Source organism: Juglans microcarpa x Juglans regia, chromosome 1D (assembly GCF_004785595.1).
Source record: "Juglans microcarpa x Juglans regia isolate MS1-56 chromosome 1D, Jm3101_v1.0, whole genome shotgun sequence".
Taxonomy (NCBI): Eukaryota; Viridiplantae; Streptophyta; class Magnoliopsida; order Fagales; family Juglandaceae; genus Juglans; species Juglans microcarpa x Juglans regia.
Window position 1 is genome coordinate 40,382,333 of NC_054594.1, and position 16,722 is coordinate 40,399,054.

Here is a 16,722-nt window from a genome sequence, read left to right on the forward strand (position 1 = left end):
AAAGAAGAAAACCGGACGTTATAAGTTAATGTTTGCATGAAGTCAAGAAAGAAGAAATTAACCTCATTTGTTTTCTCAAAATATTTCAACTCATCTCATCTAATCATTACAATTTTTTCAAATTTTCACATAAAATAATATAAATAATTCAACTTTTTCAAATATCAAAACAAAAATAATATTAAAAAAATATATTCTAATAATATTTTATTTAATTTTTAACTTTTATCTCAACTCATTTTATCTGCAATGATGCTTTAAATATTCGATTGATGAGTTTTTTTTTATTCTAATTGAAACATATGGAATTCAATCATGGTGAATGGAATCTGTAAAATTTATACGAGGTTCTTGTGAGTCCCTTCTGTTGGGATCGAGAATAATATAATATATGCATGGGTATAATTAGTGGGGTATGGATAATGGAACTAGCTGTGCAATCCTGCCCTATTGCTTAAAGTTTGCATTGAGGAGTAGTAGTGTTCTGTTGCCTGCTTGAACAAGCTACTCAGCAGGCCTTGGGTTTTCAAAACTTTCCTTGGATTCAGAGTCTCAGACTGTATATGGAGAGACCAAGTTTTTGGATTCCTTCAGCTTCAGCATCTATATATGCATCTTGGATGGAACCCGTCGAGTCTTTAATTAGCTAGGCTCGTGATCTTTCGCTTTATGTGTTGGGTTTTGTTGGGAGAATATTGGAGGTTACAAGAAAACTATTTATTTATGGATAATTATTTTTTACGAGAAATTATTATTTCCTACTAAAAGTAGTCTATTTTCATCACAAATGATTATTATCGTCGTAAATAATCCGTCACAAATTTTTTTTTTTTTTTTTATAGCAGCAGGGGCATCAAAATCGTTGGCTTGCTTGCTACCCTCTTTTCTAGCAAAATATTTAATGCTGATCAACAAATTAAACTCGGATTCATAAAGTTGCAGGACAGGCCAATAATTTTCAGGGCTTCTTCAGCATTTTTTTTTTTTTTTTTTTTGTTCTTTGGGCTCATCCTCAGAAGAAAGCATGCTAAGAGCCATTCATTCATGGGAAACATGATAAGGATTATAATTAACTATAGTTCGTTCATTGGTAATTAGAATGCCAAACCTTGTGGCAATTCAACTGATCCTGATCTGGAGATAGAAGAAAGCATAGCAATTATCCACTCTGTGGCTACATATATGGCATGAGAAACTGTCTATTTACAGGCAATTTTGCAAAGTACAAAAGGATATATATTAGACGCCATGCAATAATTATTAAGTTGAATTAGACGTGAAAACCTAATAGGGTCTCAAGTAAAGCGTCGAAAGGATCCACTCTTTGGAAAAACTACCTACTTCAGGGCTTCTTCTTTTGGCCTCGGAAGAAGCTTTTCCCTCAGCTCCGCAACATCAATATCATCAAAGTGACTTTCTGGAATCCAATGGCCACTTTTTGGATCTCTCATCCAAAAGATCCCCTTCGTCTGCTCCGCGGCCACCGCACTTCCAGACTCGGCTGCCTTCCTCATCGCTGTCAATACTGGCTCATGTACTCTTGCATTCTCCACTGCCACTGAATATGATCTCCGACTACTGTAACACAAAATGAAGCAAAAACACAACCAGAAATAAATAAATAAAGATTCTATGTCGTTATCACACGTATATATCAAGAATAAAGAATCCTTTAGACTGCAACCAGTACTGTGTAAAAAAAATGAGGAGGACGAATGATGATAGAAGATTATATTATAAGGGAAAAACAAGCATGCACTAACCTCATAATTAGGAGAAGGGTACTGATCTTGATGGGAGCCTTAGCCATGATCAAAAGAAAAACAAATGGAGATGCACGCAGATAACAGAGGTGGAAGGAATTAATTGAAAAGAGAAGAGTATTGGAAGATATATAATGGTGTACTTGTACACGAAGAGATTCAGAAGAAGAAGGGACTCTAATATAGGCAAAGAGAATGCATGTGGCCGGGTGGGTCTTTGTTGTAAGTTAATGAAAGTGGGAGAATCTTTGTGGTTTCGGTTTTTATTGTAGTGGTACTCGAATTTGATATTAACATCATGAATTGGGGAAACCCCATTAATGGCAGTAGTAGTGATAAGTAAAGAGGATTTATTCCTTTTCATGAGTACTCTCTCTCTCTCTCATTGCTTTCAGCTCTATTCTTGCATGGTCCTCTCTCACTCTCTCTCTCACTCTATCTCTCTCGCTTTTCCCGAGCTATTTCACTTGATTACATCACAGTCATTAGATCAGCACGCTGTCTGATATGATTAATGGCCGCAAACTCACCCCCAATATTATAATTAGAAGAAGGAATTTATCGATGAAATTAGGATTCTCTATAATTTATAATATAATTTTGCCGGTGGAATTCCTAATTAAACCCCCAATCATTATTTCTAAGTAAATGTTTCGAATTCAGTAACATTTTACTGTACAAGTACTTAGTTAATAATTATAGTATTTTTTGTGGTTAAATTGCAATGAAATTATTAATAAAGCATTAATGATACTCTAAATTATATACATGATTATAACTATTAAGACGTACGGCGAGATCTGAATTAGGATAATTATATGGCATATATACCCTCTCTTTATATTTATATATATATATATATATATTCTTGAATTCTTTATATTTGGCATATTTATATGTTCACACCAGCTTTAAATTTACCCAATTCCAAATCTTTTTTCTTATTTAACCGTCCTAGCTAGTTATACTACTATATATATAACTGCTCTCAATACTTCATTTGGACATTACTAGTAAAATTTTATGTCTTTGGTCTTAAGATTAATGCGTCTAATGAATTTCAAAATATTATGAATGACATTTTCAATTCATTCAATCACTTTACCATTGTTTGTATTGATGATGTCCTTATCTATTGATAAACAGTACCGAAAAAAGTTTTTTTCGTTTATGGAAATGATCACAAGAAATTATCTTTTTTTTTTTTTTTTTTTGTTCAAAAGAAATGATATTGTTCTCTATTAAGAAAATTAAATTATTCCAAACCAAAATTCTTTTTCTTGATTATGATATCTCTAAAGGACAAGTTCATCCTATAAATATGGTCTAATTGTTGACCAATAATATGCAAAGAGTTATTGACAAAATTATTTTGTTCAATAACCTTCTTTATTTCACCAGAACTAGAAACATTTAATATACCGGATATCATATGTGTGATGTTGTTTTTTTTAAAGATTGTGTTGAGGGATGATCTATAAAATAGAAACTTATAAACAATGATTTCAATATATTTTTATCTTTCTAAATAAAAAAATTAACTTTAAGAAGCGTTATTTGTTTTCCTAAAGATCAGGATTCAAAGCAAACACTAGCCAAAAAAATTCTTAAAGTTGTCGAGAATATGTGACCAACTTGGTCGCCAAGATTATGGAAAAGCATAATTAATTGACAGGGAAAATGCATGACAATATATGATATGACTCATGAATTTAATACAAAGATGACATGAAATGGGTCGTGTCGTATTGATCAATTTATAATTAATTATTAAACTAATCAAAACGAGTGACACGACAATATGACATGTTATTTAAATAAGTTGTGTTAAGATTTAAATGTCTAACCCGTTTAGCTTAACATATCAAGTTTGTGTTGACTCATATAGTTGAATGTGACTTAACACGACCCCCAAAAATGAATTGATGCCCCTAAGAAAATAATGAGTATCTAGGATCTCTTGCCAGTCTTTTGTTATTTAAAAATATGCCCTACTTTAATTTTTGGTTTTTAAATTCGATTTTCCTCTAATGCTTGGTTTGGTTCCACAAACTTTTTAAACTATCTCATCTCAACATCTAAACATCATTTAAATACAAATATTTTTCAATTTCAACGTTTTCATCTAATAATCATTACCTAATCATTACAAATTTTCTAAACTTCTAAACAAAACATAAAAAACAATTCAGCTTTTTCAAATCTCAGAACAAAAATTATATTTTAATTCTCTTTTAACTTTATAATTTTTGTATTCAACTTTTTCTCTCTTATTTTTCAAAGTCCTATAAAAATTTTAACTCAAATTATTTTACTATTATTCATAAATTATCTAATTACTACTATTTATAAATTTCTTATAATCTCATCTGTACAAACAAACTAGCCTGAAAAAAAGAATAGTAATGATCCATGTCTTGAAGTTGAAGGAAAGCATCTATATATGCAGTCTAGTCGGTCGTCCATTATAGATATAGAGGATGCATTCAGCACGCACGAGAGTACGTCGTACCAATATCGACCTACGTACGTACGTACACCCAATAATTAATAAATTAAGCTGTGTATTCTTTTTCTATATATTCGACGTTCATGTATGAACGTAGGGTACAGCCCGCGGTTTTGCTTATGTTGTCCTCTTAAGGCAACAGAGTAAAGTGGGATACATAATTGATGCAGCAGTACTAGGGATAGGCGCCTTGGGAGCAAAGTGAATTTTCTGTTGCTTGCGTACTTAAATTTATGGGATACGTACGCCACAAAATGTGATCAAGTGGCCAGGAAGGAAAAGGCAATACCCGCATTGCTTAATTAATTAATTTGGAAGAACTTTAATGGGAAAAGGCTACTTTAAAGAAGAATGGTGAGCTATTACTAGAAATTATATATATACTTTTTCTGTCACATGAGCTGTATATATAATACTATTCGTATGACATACGATATGTGGAATTGGCAGTGCACCGCTCGTAAATCTCCAAATTAATATGTTTTAATCCTGTATGTGCTTCTAGCTAGTCAATGGGATGCAACCTCCATCGCGCCTTGACCGCGGGCTGTGATCTGTTCATGCATGCTTTGTGACTAGAGCTTCAGCAATAGAATATGATCAGGACTTCAATTCAGCCAATTAGTCTCGCTTGATTGAACGCGCGTACAGAGAAGTTTGGGGAGATATCTAAGAAGGGGAGTGGGCAAATAGCGACTCTCCGATAGTATGGTGTCATTTTTTCATTCCAGCTGATCTCTAGCTAGCTTTGTAGTCACATGAAGTACTTATTGTCTTTGTAATCACAGGTAATTGGACTGGTCAAGTGCACATATGCATGCAAGCCTGTGTGCATCAGGGTCATGTGAACCCTAATTTATTTTCTATAGGGGCCGGTCTGGCAATGGTCCTATATGATAAATACTTTTATTGTAGTCATTTATTTGGTTCTTTTTTTATGCTGGAGCCTAGCTAGGCTTAAGAGGTTAGTTGATGCTTGCATGCACTACTCGAACAAGAAATTAGTAGAATTACCAACAAATTAAATGCATCCGTGTGATATTGCAATGATGTTTTTAAGTATTGATCAATTCATCTTTTTTTAGTTCTGGAATCATATCGAGTTCAATATCGAGTTTATACGATCGACCGTGATCTTTTGAATAATACGAGTATAATTGGTGGGGTGTGGATAAAGGAACTAGCTGTGCAAATCCTGCACTAGTATTGGCTCGCTTGCTACCCTCTTTTCAAATTTGATTCTGATCAACAAAACTCGGATTAGCCGCTCAGTAGGCAGCATGTATGCCATGGTTTTTCAAATTTTTTATTTCCTCGGATTCATAAATTAAGTTGCTGGACAGGCCAATTATATAATTTTCAGGGCTTTTTCAGCTCTTCTTTTTTTGGTTTATAAGAGAGCATGTTAATTTGAGCCATTCATTCATTGAAAGCATATTGATAACATTACAATTTAATATAGTTCACTGGTAATTAGAATGCCAAACCTTGCGGCAATTCAGCTCTTTCGGAGCAGGGAATCGAAAATTATTGAAGAAAGCAAAGCAATTATCCACTCTGCGCGCGGGTACATGGCATGAGAAACTGTCTACGTATACAGGCAATTTTACAAAGTACAAAAGGAAATATTGCACGCCAAGGACTATTACGTTGAATTATACGTGAGATTCTAATAGAATCTGCCCTCAGTAAATCAAGTAAAGCGTACTCGAAATGATCCATTTTTTGGAAAACTTCAGGGTTTCTTCTTTTTGGGAAGAAGCTTTTCCCTCAACTCCACAACATCAATCTCATCAAAGTGAGTCTCTGGAATCCAGTTGCCACTTTCTGGATGTCTCATCCAAAAGATCTGATCTTTCGTCTGCTCCGTGGCCACAGCACTGCCAGACTCGGCTACATTCCTCATCGCCGTCACTACTGGCTGTACATGACTTGCATTCTCCACTGCAACTGAATATGATCCCCGACTGTAACACAAAATGAAGCGTGCAAAAACAAAACCAGAATAAAAAGATGTTCTATGTGGTTATCATACGAATATATAGAGACTAAAGAATCCTTAAACTGCGACCAGTCCTACGTAAAGAAGAGGACGATGGCATAAATAGAAGATAATAAGGGAAAGACAAGAACGAACCTGATCATAAGGAGAAGGGTGTTGATCATGGGAACCTTAGCCATGATCAAAAGAAAAACAAATGAAGATGCGGGCAGATAAGGGAGGCTGAAGGAATTAATTGAGAAGAAAAGAGATTAAAAGATATTATATAATGCTTTTTTACACGATGAGGTTGAGAAGAAGAAGGGGCTGTTATATAGGCAAAGAGAATGGGGCCGTGCCTTTGCATGTCGTGAGTTTTGAAAGTGGGAGAATCTTTGCGGTATCAGTTTTCATAAAGATGACCATTGTAGTGGTGCTCAAATTTGATATTAACAATTAGGGAAAGCCCAATGGCAGATTCCTTCTTCTTCTCATATGTGAGTCACATCCAGATGCCTTCTTAATAGGTAGTTCAATATTTAAAATATTTAATTAAATATAATAAATTATAGATTTAAAGTTTAAATTTGAGATTACTATTCTGATACCGTGTAAAATAATTACTTAATTAAAAAATTTAAACTGATTAAAAAAATTATTATTTATTTTATATATTAACATCTCATTACTTTTTTAACTTTCCACCAAAACTAAACTCTCTCTCAACTTAGCTTTTGATCTCCATATGATCACAGACTATCTCTTTTCCCGAGCTATTTCACTTGATTACATCACAGGCGTTAGATCAGCACGCTTATGCATGTTTGTCTGATGATCATATATTAACTATTAAACGGCGAGATCTGAATGAGTATTATATGGAATACCTCTACTTTATATCTTCTTGTTTTCTTTATATTTGGGCATTTATATATGTTCATGCCAACTTTAAATTTACCCAATTCCAATTCTTTTTCTTTTTTAATTGTTCTAGTTATAGTACTACACACATATATATATATATGGTATATAGTACCAGATATTATATCTGTGATTTTCTTTTTAAAGATTGAGTTGAAGGACATGAATCTATACAGTAGAAAACTTCTAAAAAAAAAAGTGTCTTTTTCAATATAGTTTTATTTTCCTAAATAAAAAGTTAACTTTAAAAATCAAGCGTCATGATTTTTTTTTCATAAACAAATATCTGAAAACAGTTCCCGAAATCACATCCGTTAAATTCCTATTTTATGACTTTTAAAAATAGAAAAACTGCCTTTTATAAGATGAAAGTGATCATGATCAGGACCAAACCGATCGAGCACTAGCTAGCTAGCTAGCCAATAAATTCTCGAGAATCTGTGACTAATTACTTGGTAGCCAAGAATATGGAAAATCATGAGTATCTCTGATCTGATCTTGCGCCTAGCTAGCTGCAACAGCTTATCTTGATCTGTTCATGTTAAATATCATATCATGCCATGCTTTAATTTTTGTTTTTTAAATTTGATTTTCCACGACAGTCACGCTAAAAGAATATATAGAAATGGTCAAGTTGAAGGAAAGCATCTAATCCGGCCTCCACATCACTGTGAAGTCTAGTCGGTTGTCCATTATGGATTAGAGAATGCAATCAGCACCCACTTATTAATAAAGCTGTAATATATTCTCTCTCTTTCTCTATATATTCGACTTTCATGCATGAACGTCGTACGGTACAGCTAGCCCGCGGTTCTGCTCGTCTTGAACTCTGGTCTTATCAGAAAGACAAGGCGACAGAGAGATTAAAGTGGGATATATAATTGATGCAGCTAGCAGTACTAGGGAATCAGGGATAGGCACCTTGGTAGCTGCTTAGGGAATTTTATGCTGTTTGCTGCATGCTTTAATTTATCGGATATGCCAAAAATTTGATCGTTGAGTTAAAATGGAAGAGTTAAATTTTGAAAATTTTGTATATTTGAATTTAGAAGTGAGATGAAATGATTTTAATCTTTTAGAGATTTGATAGATGTGAATTTTACTAATTATTACATAGTATTTGTTTAAATTTGTTTTATTTATAAATATATTTATAAATAAGTAGTAGTAATTTATAAATTACCTACCAAAATTTTATTTTTTATAATATATTTTAGAATAATATTAATAAGATGACAATATTCTTATAAAATTAAATTATTTTATAAAATATCAAATAAAAATATTTTTTATAAAAATATCGTGCTTAAAATCATTTTCTGTTTTCAAGTACTAATGGTCATTTTGTCTAGCTTTTGAACTTATTTTATGCAAACACCGTATGTCATTAATCATTGAAAATTACTCAGATTTGTTTTGGCAAAATTTTATCCTGTAATGTTCTCAACAACTCAACATAGAGCAAATAAAATGTTTTGTCTATATCTATTTTATAGTCTGTCTCATCTAGAATCACTTTATTTTATAATTTTATTATTATAAAAATTATGTATGGACCAATCATTTATTAAAATAAATCTACGAATATACCTTCTAAAATTAGCAATGCTAATTTGTAAAGAAATGTGCTACAAACTTTCCAGTGCATATGTAAATAAATAATATATCGTGAGACCCATTAAACAATATATTTTGTTTATAATTATTTTTTATTTATAAATATATTTATGACTAATAGTAATTAATAAATTACCAATCCAAAAAACCGAATGGTGCCCGTAGACAACGTATGCTCGATGTTCGCTTGACTGTCACTTGAGCGAATATCACACAGATTGTTCATTCGAGAAGTCGCTCAAGTATGGCTCGAGTGAAGTAATGACAGTTTGTCGTTACATAAAAAAAAAAAAAAAAAATGAAATGGTCTTTGAAATCTCACATTCACTATTTGGATAAGAGGTGAGTTTTCCATACAAAGTGGAGTCATCTCACCTCTATATCCAAACCAAACCAATTTTGGAATAACTTTCGTTGGAAAAGATAGCTGTGGCAATTCATTCATGTTTGTTGGTTGTGTTCGTCGTGTTAAGTCATAGATCTTTGATTATATGGGTTAATGCAAACCGACCCGTTAGTCTAAACAGATCAGTTTTTTTTTTTAAACCTTAACACGACTCGTTTAAATCGTATCACTCATTTTGACACTTTTAACGATTAACTATAAATGAGTTAATACCACATGACTCATTTTAACTCATTTTTTATAAATAGATTGAACTAATACACATAACTCATTTGACCTAATTAACATAATTTCATGTAAAAGTTAAAATTTATACTTATTAATAACCACAATATCTATATTAAAAAAAAAGACTAACCTCTAAGAAAAAAATATCAATACTTTTCATATTTTAAACTATAATAAAATCAATATTACAAACCCAACAATAACAAATATGAGCATAAGTCTAAATCATAATCTCAATAATAAAACTATAAGCATATTGAGAAATACCAATATTACAAACCAACAATAATAAAATTATAAATCTAAAATAAGATTTAAATAAGTTATTGGGGTTAAGAGGGTTGATCCACTATTGACTTGTTTATTAACCATGTATTAACGAGTTAACCCGTTTGACCCGAACTTACTTATATCAAACTCAAATCTGCTAATTCCATATCATGTTTGTGTTGGGTTCACAGATCATGTAACATATTGTCACTCCTAGAAAAAGGCTACTCTCATACAATGATATATATATATATATATATATATATATATATATATATATATATATATAAGGGTTATGCTACTATGCCGCCTAGTTCTTAGGTTTGACTGCTAGTTCATTTTGCCCTTTTTTTTAACATTTAAAAATAACATAAACTTACTAGTAGTCAATTTTTTAAACATTTAAATAACATAAAATAAAATAACATGTACTAGCGTCAAATCTATGGGACACACTAGCATTTTCCAATATAGAATGTATCTTACTATATTCTTGGATCTCATAAGTTAACAATAAACATTCAACTGGTATCATATGATCTATTTTATATGATAAATATTTTGGCTGTAAAAAATTTTACAAAGTTAAATCTATAAATTAATGTGGTTCGATAAAGTATATCTAATTGTAAAGTAGATTTAATGTATAATATGAAGTCATGTCAGTTTATGAATTTACTTTTATTAAATCTTTTGACTGTACCACTTATCATTTTATATATTTAATTCTCATTCTATGATCTTTAATCCTCGAATTTGGATAAATAATTTTAGAGCTCTAGATTCATCAAAGCGAATGATTTATCAGTAAAAAAAAAATATAAATTTAAAGTGAAACATGAAAAACGCGAAGTATGGACATGTGAATTCTATTAGTTTTTTTTATTATTATTATTAAAGAAATTCTATTAGTTAATGCAAAGTCACAGTGAACTTACGAATTATATATAGTTTTTTCCTTTTTTTTTTTAAGAAAGTTTTTTCCTTTTTTGGGTAGAATTTACATGTAACTGTCCATGATTATCTACGCAAATTAAAAAGCTCATCACAACGTTATGCCGATAGACGGATTCTCTCCAATTTATAAATAAAAGGATTTTCTTTCCTTTGCACTCGTCCAAAAAATTAAAAATAAAAATAAAAATAAAAATCCTGTTAAGAAAAAAAAAATGATATTTATCGTCTTAAAATGTACAATTTATATACACTTCTTTTAAAACTTACATAAAATATATTACTTTTTTAACCATGTCCCACTTTTTTCTTCAAATCATATTTTTTTTTATTTTCAGTTGCTAATTAGAGCATTAGTAGTGGACTCAACAAATTTCTATTTTGGCCAAAATTTATCTAGATTGTATAAAAACTCATTGTGGTGGACTAAACAAAACTACAATATTTTTAATTTTGATCATTTTCACTGGTCAAATCTGTTGAGTTTAAGTTGCTGATCAAATATTATTTTGGATTAAAAAATTCCCCCTCCTGCGTGTTATTCGTTGCGCGTGAGCTCACAACTCTAGAAAATTTCTATTCGTCTCTAAAATACAAAGCGTCCAAATTCTAAACTCAACCACACAAGGCGATCAGTCTCCATCAGTCATCATGTCAATGACGTGGAATCATTTTACTGGAGTGCATCAAGTTCTAGTTCTGTAATATTATTATTAGTTGATGCCAATTTTTTTCTTTTAAAATTTAATATCAATGTTAAAAAATTAATGTGTATTTTTTAATAATGAATAAATATTCAAATTATAATTAGAATTAAAACAAATGAAAATGTCAAAATCAATATTTTAATAGAATATTGATAGATTTGAAGAGTTTGTTAATTAGTATTGTTAAAAAATAGCTAGTTAAATTTATAAAAATGATTTTTCTTGCCAAAATTTGGACAAACTTTATTGGGACAACTACTGATACTCTTAACTACTGCTAATTCGTGACCCCATCCAATATAGTTGGACATTTAATTCACGAATATATACATATATATATATATATTTATATTTAAAATGAATATATACATAATTGATGTGAATGAGACTGCTGTTTTAATTTCAGCCCCATCAGCAATATGAAAATTATTAGACTTATCCGTCTGATTAGATCAAAAGCTTTGAGTCATCTACAGCCTGTATTGAAAGCAATCTCCTCCTCTCTCTCTCTCTCTCTCTCTCTCTTTCTTCTTTTTCTTTTTTTTTTTCCTTTTTTTATGTTAAAATATATTATACGTCAAATATAACTAAGTACCATATAATTAAATATTTGAAATATTTTATACTACACACTATTTATGTAGAATAATTTCATTTAAAAGATAAATTTAAAAAATTTAAATCTTACCAATTAAATTACACCCAGTAAATGATATGTTGTGTAAAAACTTTTAAATAACACTAATCATCTTTATTAGAACGAAAAGTCCAAATGTTTCAAGAAGCACTCAAACCAAACCAAAACAAACATTGGATTCTTTCTTTTTGCCAAAACATCCTTACATCCATCTATAGCATATAGTCTAAGAGAAATGATAATTGTATTATTAGGATATATAAATCTCATGTATTTTTTTAAAAAAAAATAGATATATATAATTCATATAAAAAAATTAATCTTTTAATAATAGATTTTATTATTTTTTAAATTGAATGTACGAGATTGATACATTCTAATATTATATTTAATATTACTCATAATCCAAACAGTGACGCTACGTTCACATTAATAGAATCATGATAAATCTCCTCATGAATTAAGTTAACTTCTACATTAGTTTAGTTTTTTTGTTTCATTTTCTAATTTTTTTTAGATTAAGTTTTTCTGTTTTTTTTAATTTTGATTTTACTTTTTAGTTTCCTCATTAATTTTGTTATTTAGTTCTTACTTTTTTTTAGTTTTTTAATTACTCGAGACGAAATTGTCATGATTTTATCAGTGATGACATGATGTTGTCGGATTATTCAATGTAGATGGAATGTTGGAAATCTTAGACGATCTTTTTAAGGGAAAAAAAAAAAAAAAAAAAAAGTCTTTACCAAACCATTTAAACGAATTGTTAAATATCAGAAATATATTCACGTGTATATGGTGAATTTACTTCGCAGTTTATAATCGAACGGTGTAGATGAAGAAGACAGGTTAATCAAGGTTTTACCATGAATAAGTGACTGTTCATCTCAAATAATTTTTTCTTTATTTTTTTATAAAATGTGAAATATATTCTGACAAGAAGAATTATTTATTATAATATAGATACTACGCATTTTTCACGTGTTTTATCAAATTTTAGACCCAACGACAGGTTCTGCTTTCGGTGGGTCCAAATAAAAATAAATAAATGAACTCGGGAAAAGCGTGCAATGCAGAACGCTGTAGAACTGGAGATTATAATACAGAAAGAACAAACAAAGAGAGAGAGCGAGAGAGGACGTGAGAAACCAAAATTTACAGAGTAAAACAAGTCATTTTCTCCTCTTGACATTATTGTGCACTCTGGGCAAAATGCCTTTAAATATCCTTCACTCCTTTACTTCAGAACTCTCATCAAATCCCTCTCTCCCTCTCTCTGCATAACAATGGTTCTAAGCTTCAAGAGCCCCTTCATCAAGTTGGAAGACAAAGAGAGGGATCGGGAGGAGAACATGGATAATAAGGCCGGCTATGCAGGTCATAAAAGCTCAGAAAAGAATTCATCAGCTGTAGGGTTGCGAATCCTCATACAGATTTCACAAGATAAATCCAATATCCTCGTGAAATCAGCATTCAGAAGCCAACCCACCTCTCAATCACACCATCTTCGGACCAAACCTCCCGAATCTTGCTTTCTGAAAACATGTCAATTATGCAACAAGAAACTAAGCCTGGATAAAGATGTGTACATGTACAGGTACCACATCTATATTTATGTATCCCGGCTTGGGTTTGGGTAAACCGAAGAACAAAGAAATTAAGTTTATAATTGAACTTTTCATCTAACAGATTGATTTTACATTACTGATGATGCAGGGGTGACCAAGGGTTTTGCAGCATAGAGTGCAGGAACAGGCAAATTGTTTTGGATGAAATAAGAGAACTCGAAACAGCTTCTACAAAGCGAATGCTGGCATCTTATAGGCATTGTTGCAGTAGTGGTCGACGTGAGACTCAGACCCTCCTAGAGGAATTCCGTCAACGACGTGAGCATAGGCCGATCCCATCTGGAGGAAACTGGGCAATAGTTTCATAGATTCACAGTGTTCATAATACCATAGTTTTCATGAGATGAATATGATCAGAAGATAATATGATGTAGAGTAGAAGAGAGAAGTAATTAAGGGAGTTTGAATTTCTGTTGCGATTTGTTTCGCTTATATATTTGCTGTAAGACAACAAAAACAGGTAGAGAAGATGGCTTTAAAGCACTGATTTTTTTTTTTCCCTACCCAAAAAGAAGTAAAAGCAGAGCTCTTGTTTCCCTTGGGATTGTAAGATAAGTATCCCCTAAATCTTCTTGGCAGTCGCTTTCTTTTCTTGTCTGTTAGCACAGGGCCATAAGAAGTGGGCCGGCTTGAAAGATATTTCCGAGCATTATCAATGCTTTGATACTGGCAGTGGCGTCGTTTAGTAGACAAAACGGGCAGTGGACATTACCATTCTTTCATAGTTGGCAGAGAGAGAACTCCTACTTCTTCGAACCAGCCCCTTTTTTTCATGTAGATCAGATAATATCGTAATGGTTATCTCTTTTGTCGTTGGTGGTGTTTTTTTTTTTTTCCTGAGTGGTAATGGTTCACTCTTGTTTGTCAAATGGTGGAGATAAAGTTGTGTATTTGTCATCTTTTGTATGGTTTCACTTTAGAATATATACATATGTTGCCATCCTAAGAGCACTCTAATGCCTTCTTATCTTATTATTTAAAATATATTGTCAAAACTTATTTTTTCTATTTTATATACTAATTTTTACAGTACGTCACATACAAGCTTATCTATTTTTTTTATATCATTTAAATATTATACTTTTTAATCTTTTTTATTTATTTCAAATATTTATCTATACATCATATATTTACAATATTTCTTATGTATAATGTAATATTTTAAATTACTTAAAAAAAGAGTAAAACGATAAAAAATACCTACTTTTATTATTAACAATATCAAAACTTCTACATGCATAAATGTCGAAAAGATTATAAATGGAATTTTAGAGAGTAGATGAGAGATAAGAGAGTGGAGCATGTGTAAAAGTGATAAAATAGTTAAAAATGAAAATAAGATAAAAAGGAAAGAGAACGAAATGAGAGAGAAATAATAAAAAAAAATTTTGAGGAATGAATAGTTACCTCTACATGTAGAGGATTTATTGTAGCTACATGTAAAATAAAAATAGAATATATGATCCATTGAAAGGGACTATTGGCCATCTTTTTTTATATTTTAAAGAAGAATGTATTTTATAAGAGTCATTGAGAGTACTCTAACTTCAACCGTATTCTTTAAATGTCATCAATATCTCTTAAGAGGTAAGAGGTAAATTTTAATTATTTATATTTCACCTTTAACACTTGTAATGAAATTTATAAAACCTGTAATCTTGTGCTGAAGATATGATGTTACTGGTGGGATACATCGGAAGAGTTCATGATTCAATCTCAAGTCATTCTAATACATACTTGTTGCTTAATTTAGAAAGATAACTACTGTAGTCTGTAGATACAAAGAGATTATATAAAATAAACTCACAGATTGATATGACCATATAGAATTTGTGAGATCTATTTTATAATAAAAGTAATTTTACAATCTGACGTACCACATCAAGTCACATCAGTTTGTAGGTTTACTTGTATAATTCATTTGTAATTAAAGTATTTTCCATTCAAAAAACAGGGCTAAACTGTGTTTGATTTGGCATGTTAATGGTTCATGATACCATTGCAAAATGATGTCCCTTTTTTTTCTTGGCATACCAAAATGATTTGTCAATTGCTTGGAATCGTTAAAAGAGTGCGCACTCGTGCTAATTTATGTCCCAGATTATTAAAGATTCGTTCTATCAAGGAATCTACTTGTTTATTGGGACATATTGGTCCGACATGCCAAGTTTTTTGAGAATTTTGATAATATCTTCTGGTTAGATTTTCAGACAGTTTTTTATAGATGGAATGGTGAAGTGCGTGGCCACAGCATCAAGGGTTTCTTTCCACGCCAGCATGTCTTGTTGTGGTGCCTCTTCGTGTGGAGCTCTCCGAAAAAGGTCGTACCTTCTGTGTTTTCTTGCGAAAAATGCTAGGGTGCACACTAACGTGCACCTCGAATATGCACAATGTAAATGGATTTTTTTATTTTTTATTTTTTTAAGTATTTTTTAAGCATCTTAATCTTAATGATTAAGAAAAAATAAAAATATATAAATAGATATATTTGATAGACATATTTGAGAGTTATATTATATTTTTATCTTTTTTAGAGCAAGTTGCATCTGACATGTCGTCTGCGCCAATTTCTAAAATATCTGTAGTGTTCCTCTTTATTAAAGTTTTTTTTTTTTTTTTGGGATAAATTAAGTGAAAGTATTAGTAATGACTAGCTAAAGTTTGGTCAAATTTTAATTAAGAAATTTATTTTTATAAATTTAACTAGTTACTTTTTAATAATATTAAATTACAAACTCTCTAAATCTATTATTATTTTATTAAAATATTAATTTTAACATTTTTATTTATTTTAATTCTAATTATAATTAGAATATTTATTCATATTTTACTAAAGTTGTTCATATTTTAATCATTTAGAAGTGCAGAAGAATATTTTCAGTTGTCAAGGTCTGCATGCTTTTAATTTTCTTTATAATTATTCATGCTTTTTTTTTTGGATAAAAATGGATCACATTTCATTCATAATATAGAACATATAAATTTGACTGACATGATCTAGTCCATACGACAGATCTCTAAAGATCTAAGTCTAAGGAATTCGTCGTGTACATCTCTATCCCCGACAGAGTAATAGTAACCAAGTGACAAAACCTATATCCCAA

The 16,722-nt window shown here is 30.8% G+C and overlaps 2 protein-coding genes across 4 annotated transcripts; one reads left to right on the forward strand and one right to left on the reverse strand.

Annotated features, from left to right (window-relative positions):
* Positions 1-1,175: 1,175 nt before the first annotated feature.
* LOC121261935 (protein SENESCENCE-ASSOCIATED GENE 21, mitochondrial-like) lies at positions 1,176-6,576 on the reverse strand. 3 transcript variants are annotated; one of them, XM_041164371.1, is made up of 2 exons: positions 6,410-6,573; positions 1,176-1,575 (listed from the first exon to the last, which is right to left on the reverse strand). In XM_041164371.1, exons 1-2 carry the CDS (start codon positions 6,451-6,453, stop codon positions 1,338-1,340), a joined length of 282 nt encoding a protein of 93 aa, XP_041020305.1. In that variant the 5' UTR covers positions 6,454-6,573; the 3' UTR covers positions 1,176-1,337. The 3 variants fall into 3 exon arrangements, with proteins under 3 accessions (XP_041020305.1, XP_041020296.1, XP_041020314.1); XM_041164362.1 differs by lacking the exon at positions 6,410-6,573 and adding an exon at positions 1,764-2,019 and having other exon boundaries at positions 1,176-1,578; XM_041164380.1 differs by lacking the exon at positions 1,176-1,575 and adding an exon at positions 5,800-6,239 and having other exon boundaries at positions 6,410-6,576.
* A 6,660-nt stretch (positions 6,577-13,236) lies between these two features.
* On the forward strand, positions 13,237-14,515 carry LOC121261371 (FCS-Like Zinc finger 17-like). The gene is made up of 2 exons (XM_041163708.1): positions 13,237-13,587; positions 13,707-14,515. The coding sequence occupies exons 1-2, from the start codon at positions 13,277-13,279 to the stop codon at positions 13,924-13,926; spliced, it is 531 nt and encodes a 176-aa protein (XP_041019642.1). The 5' UTR covers positions 13,237-13,276; the 3' UTR covers positions 13,927-14,515.
* Positions 14,516-16,722: the final 2,207 nt, after the last annotated feature.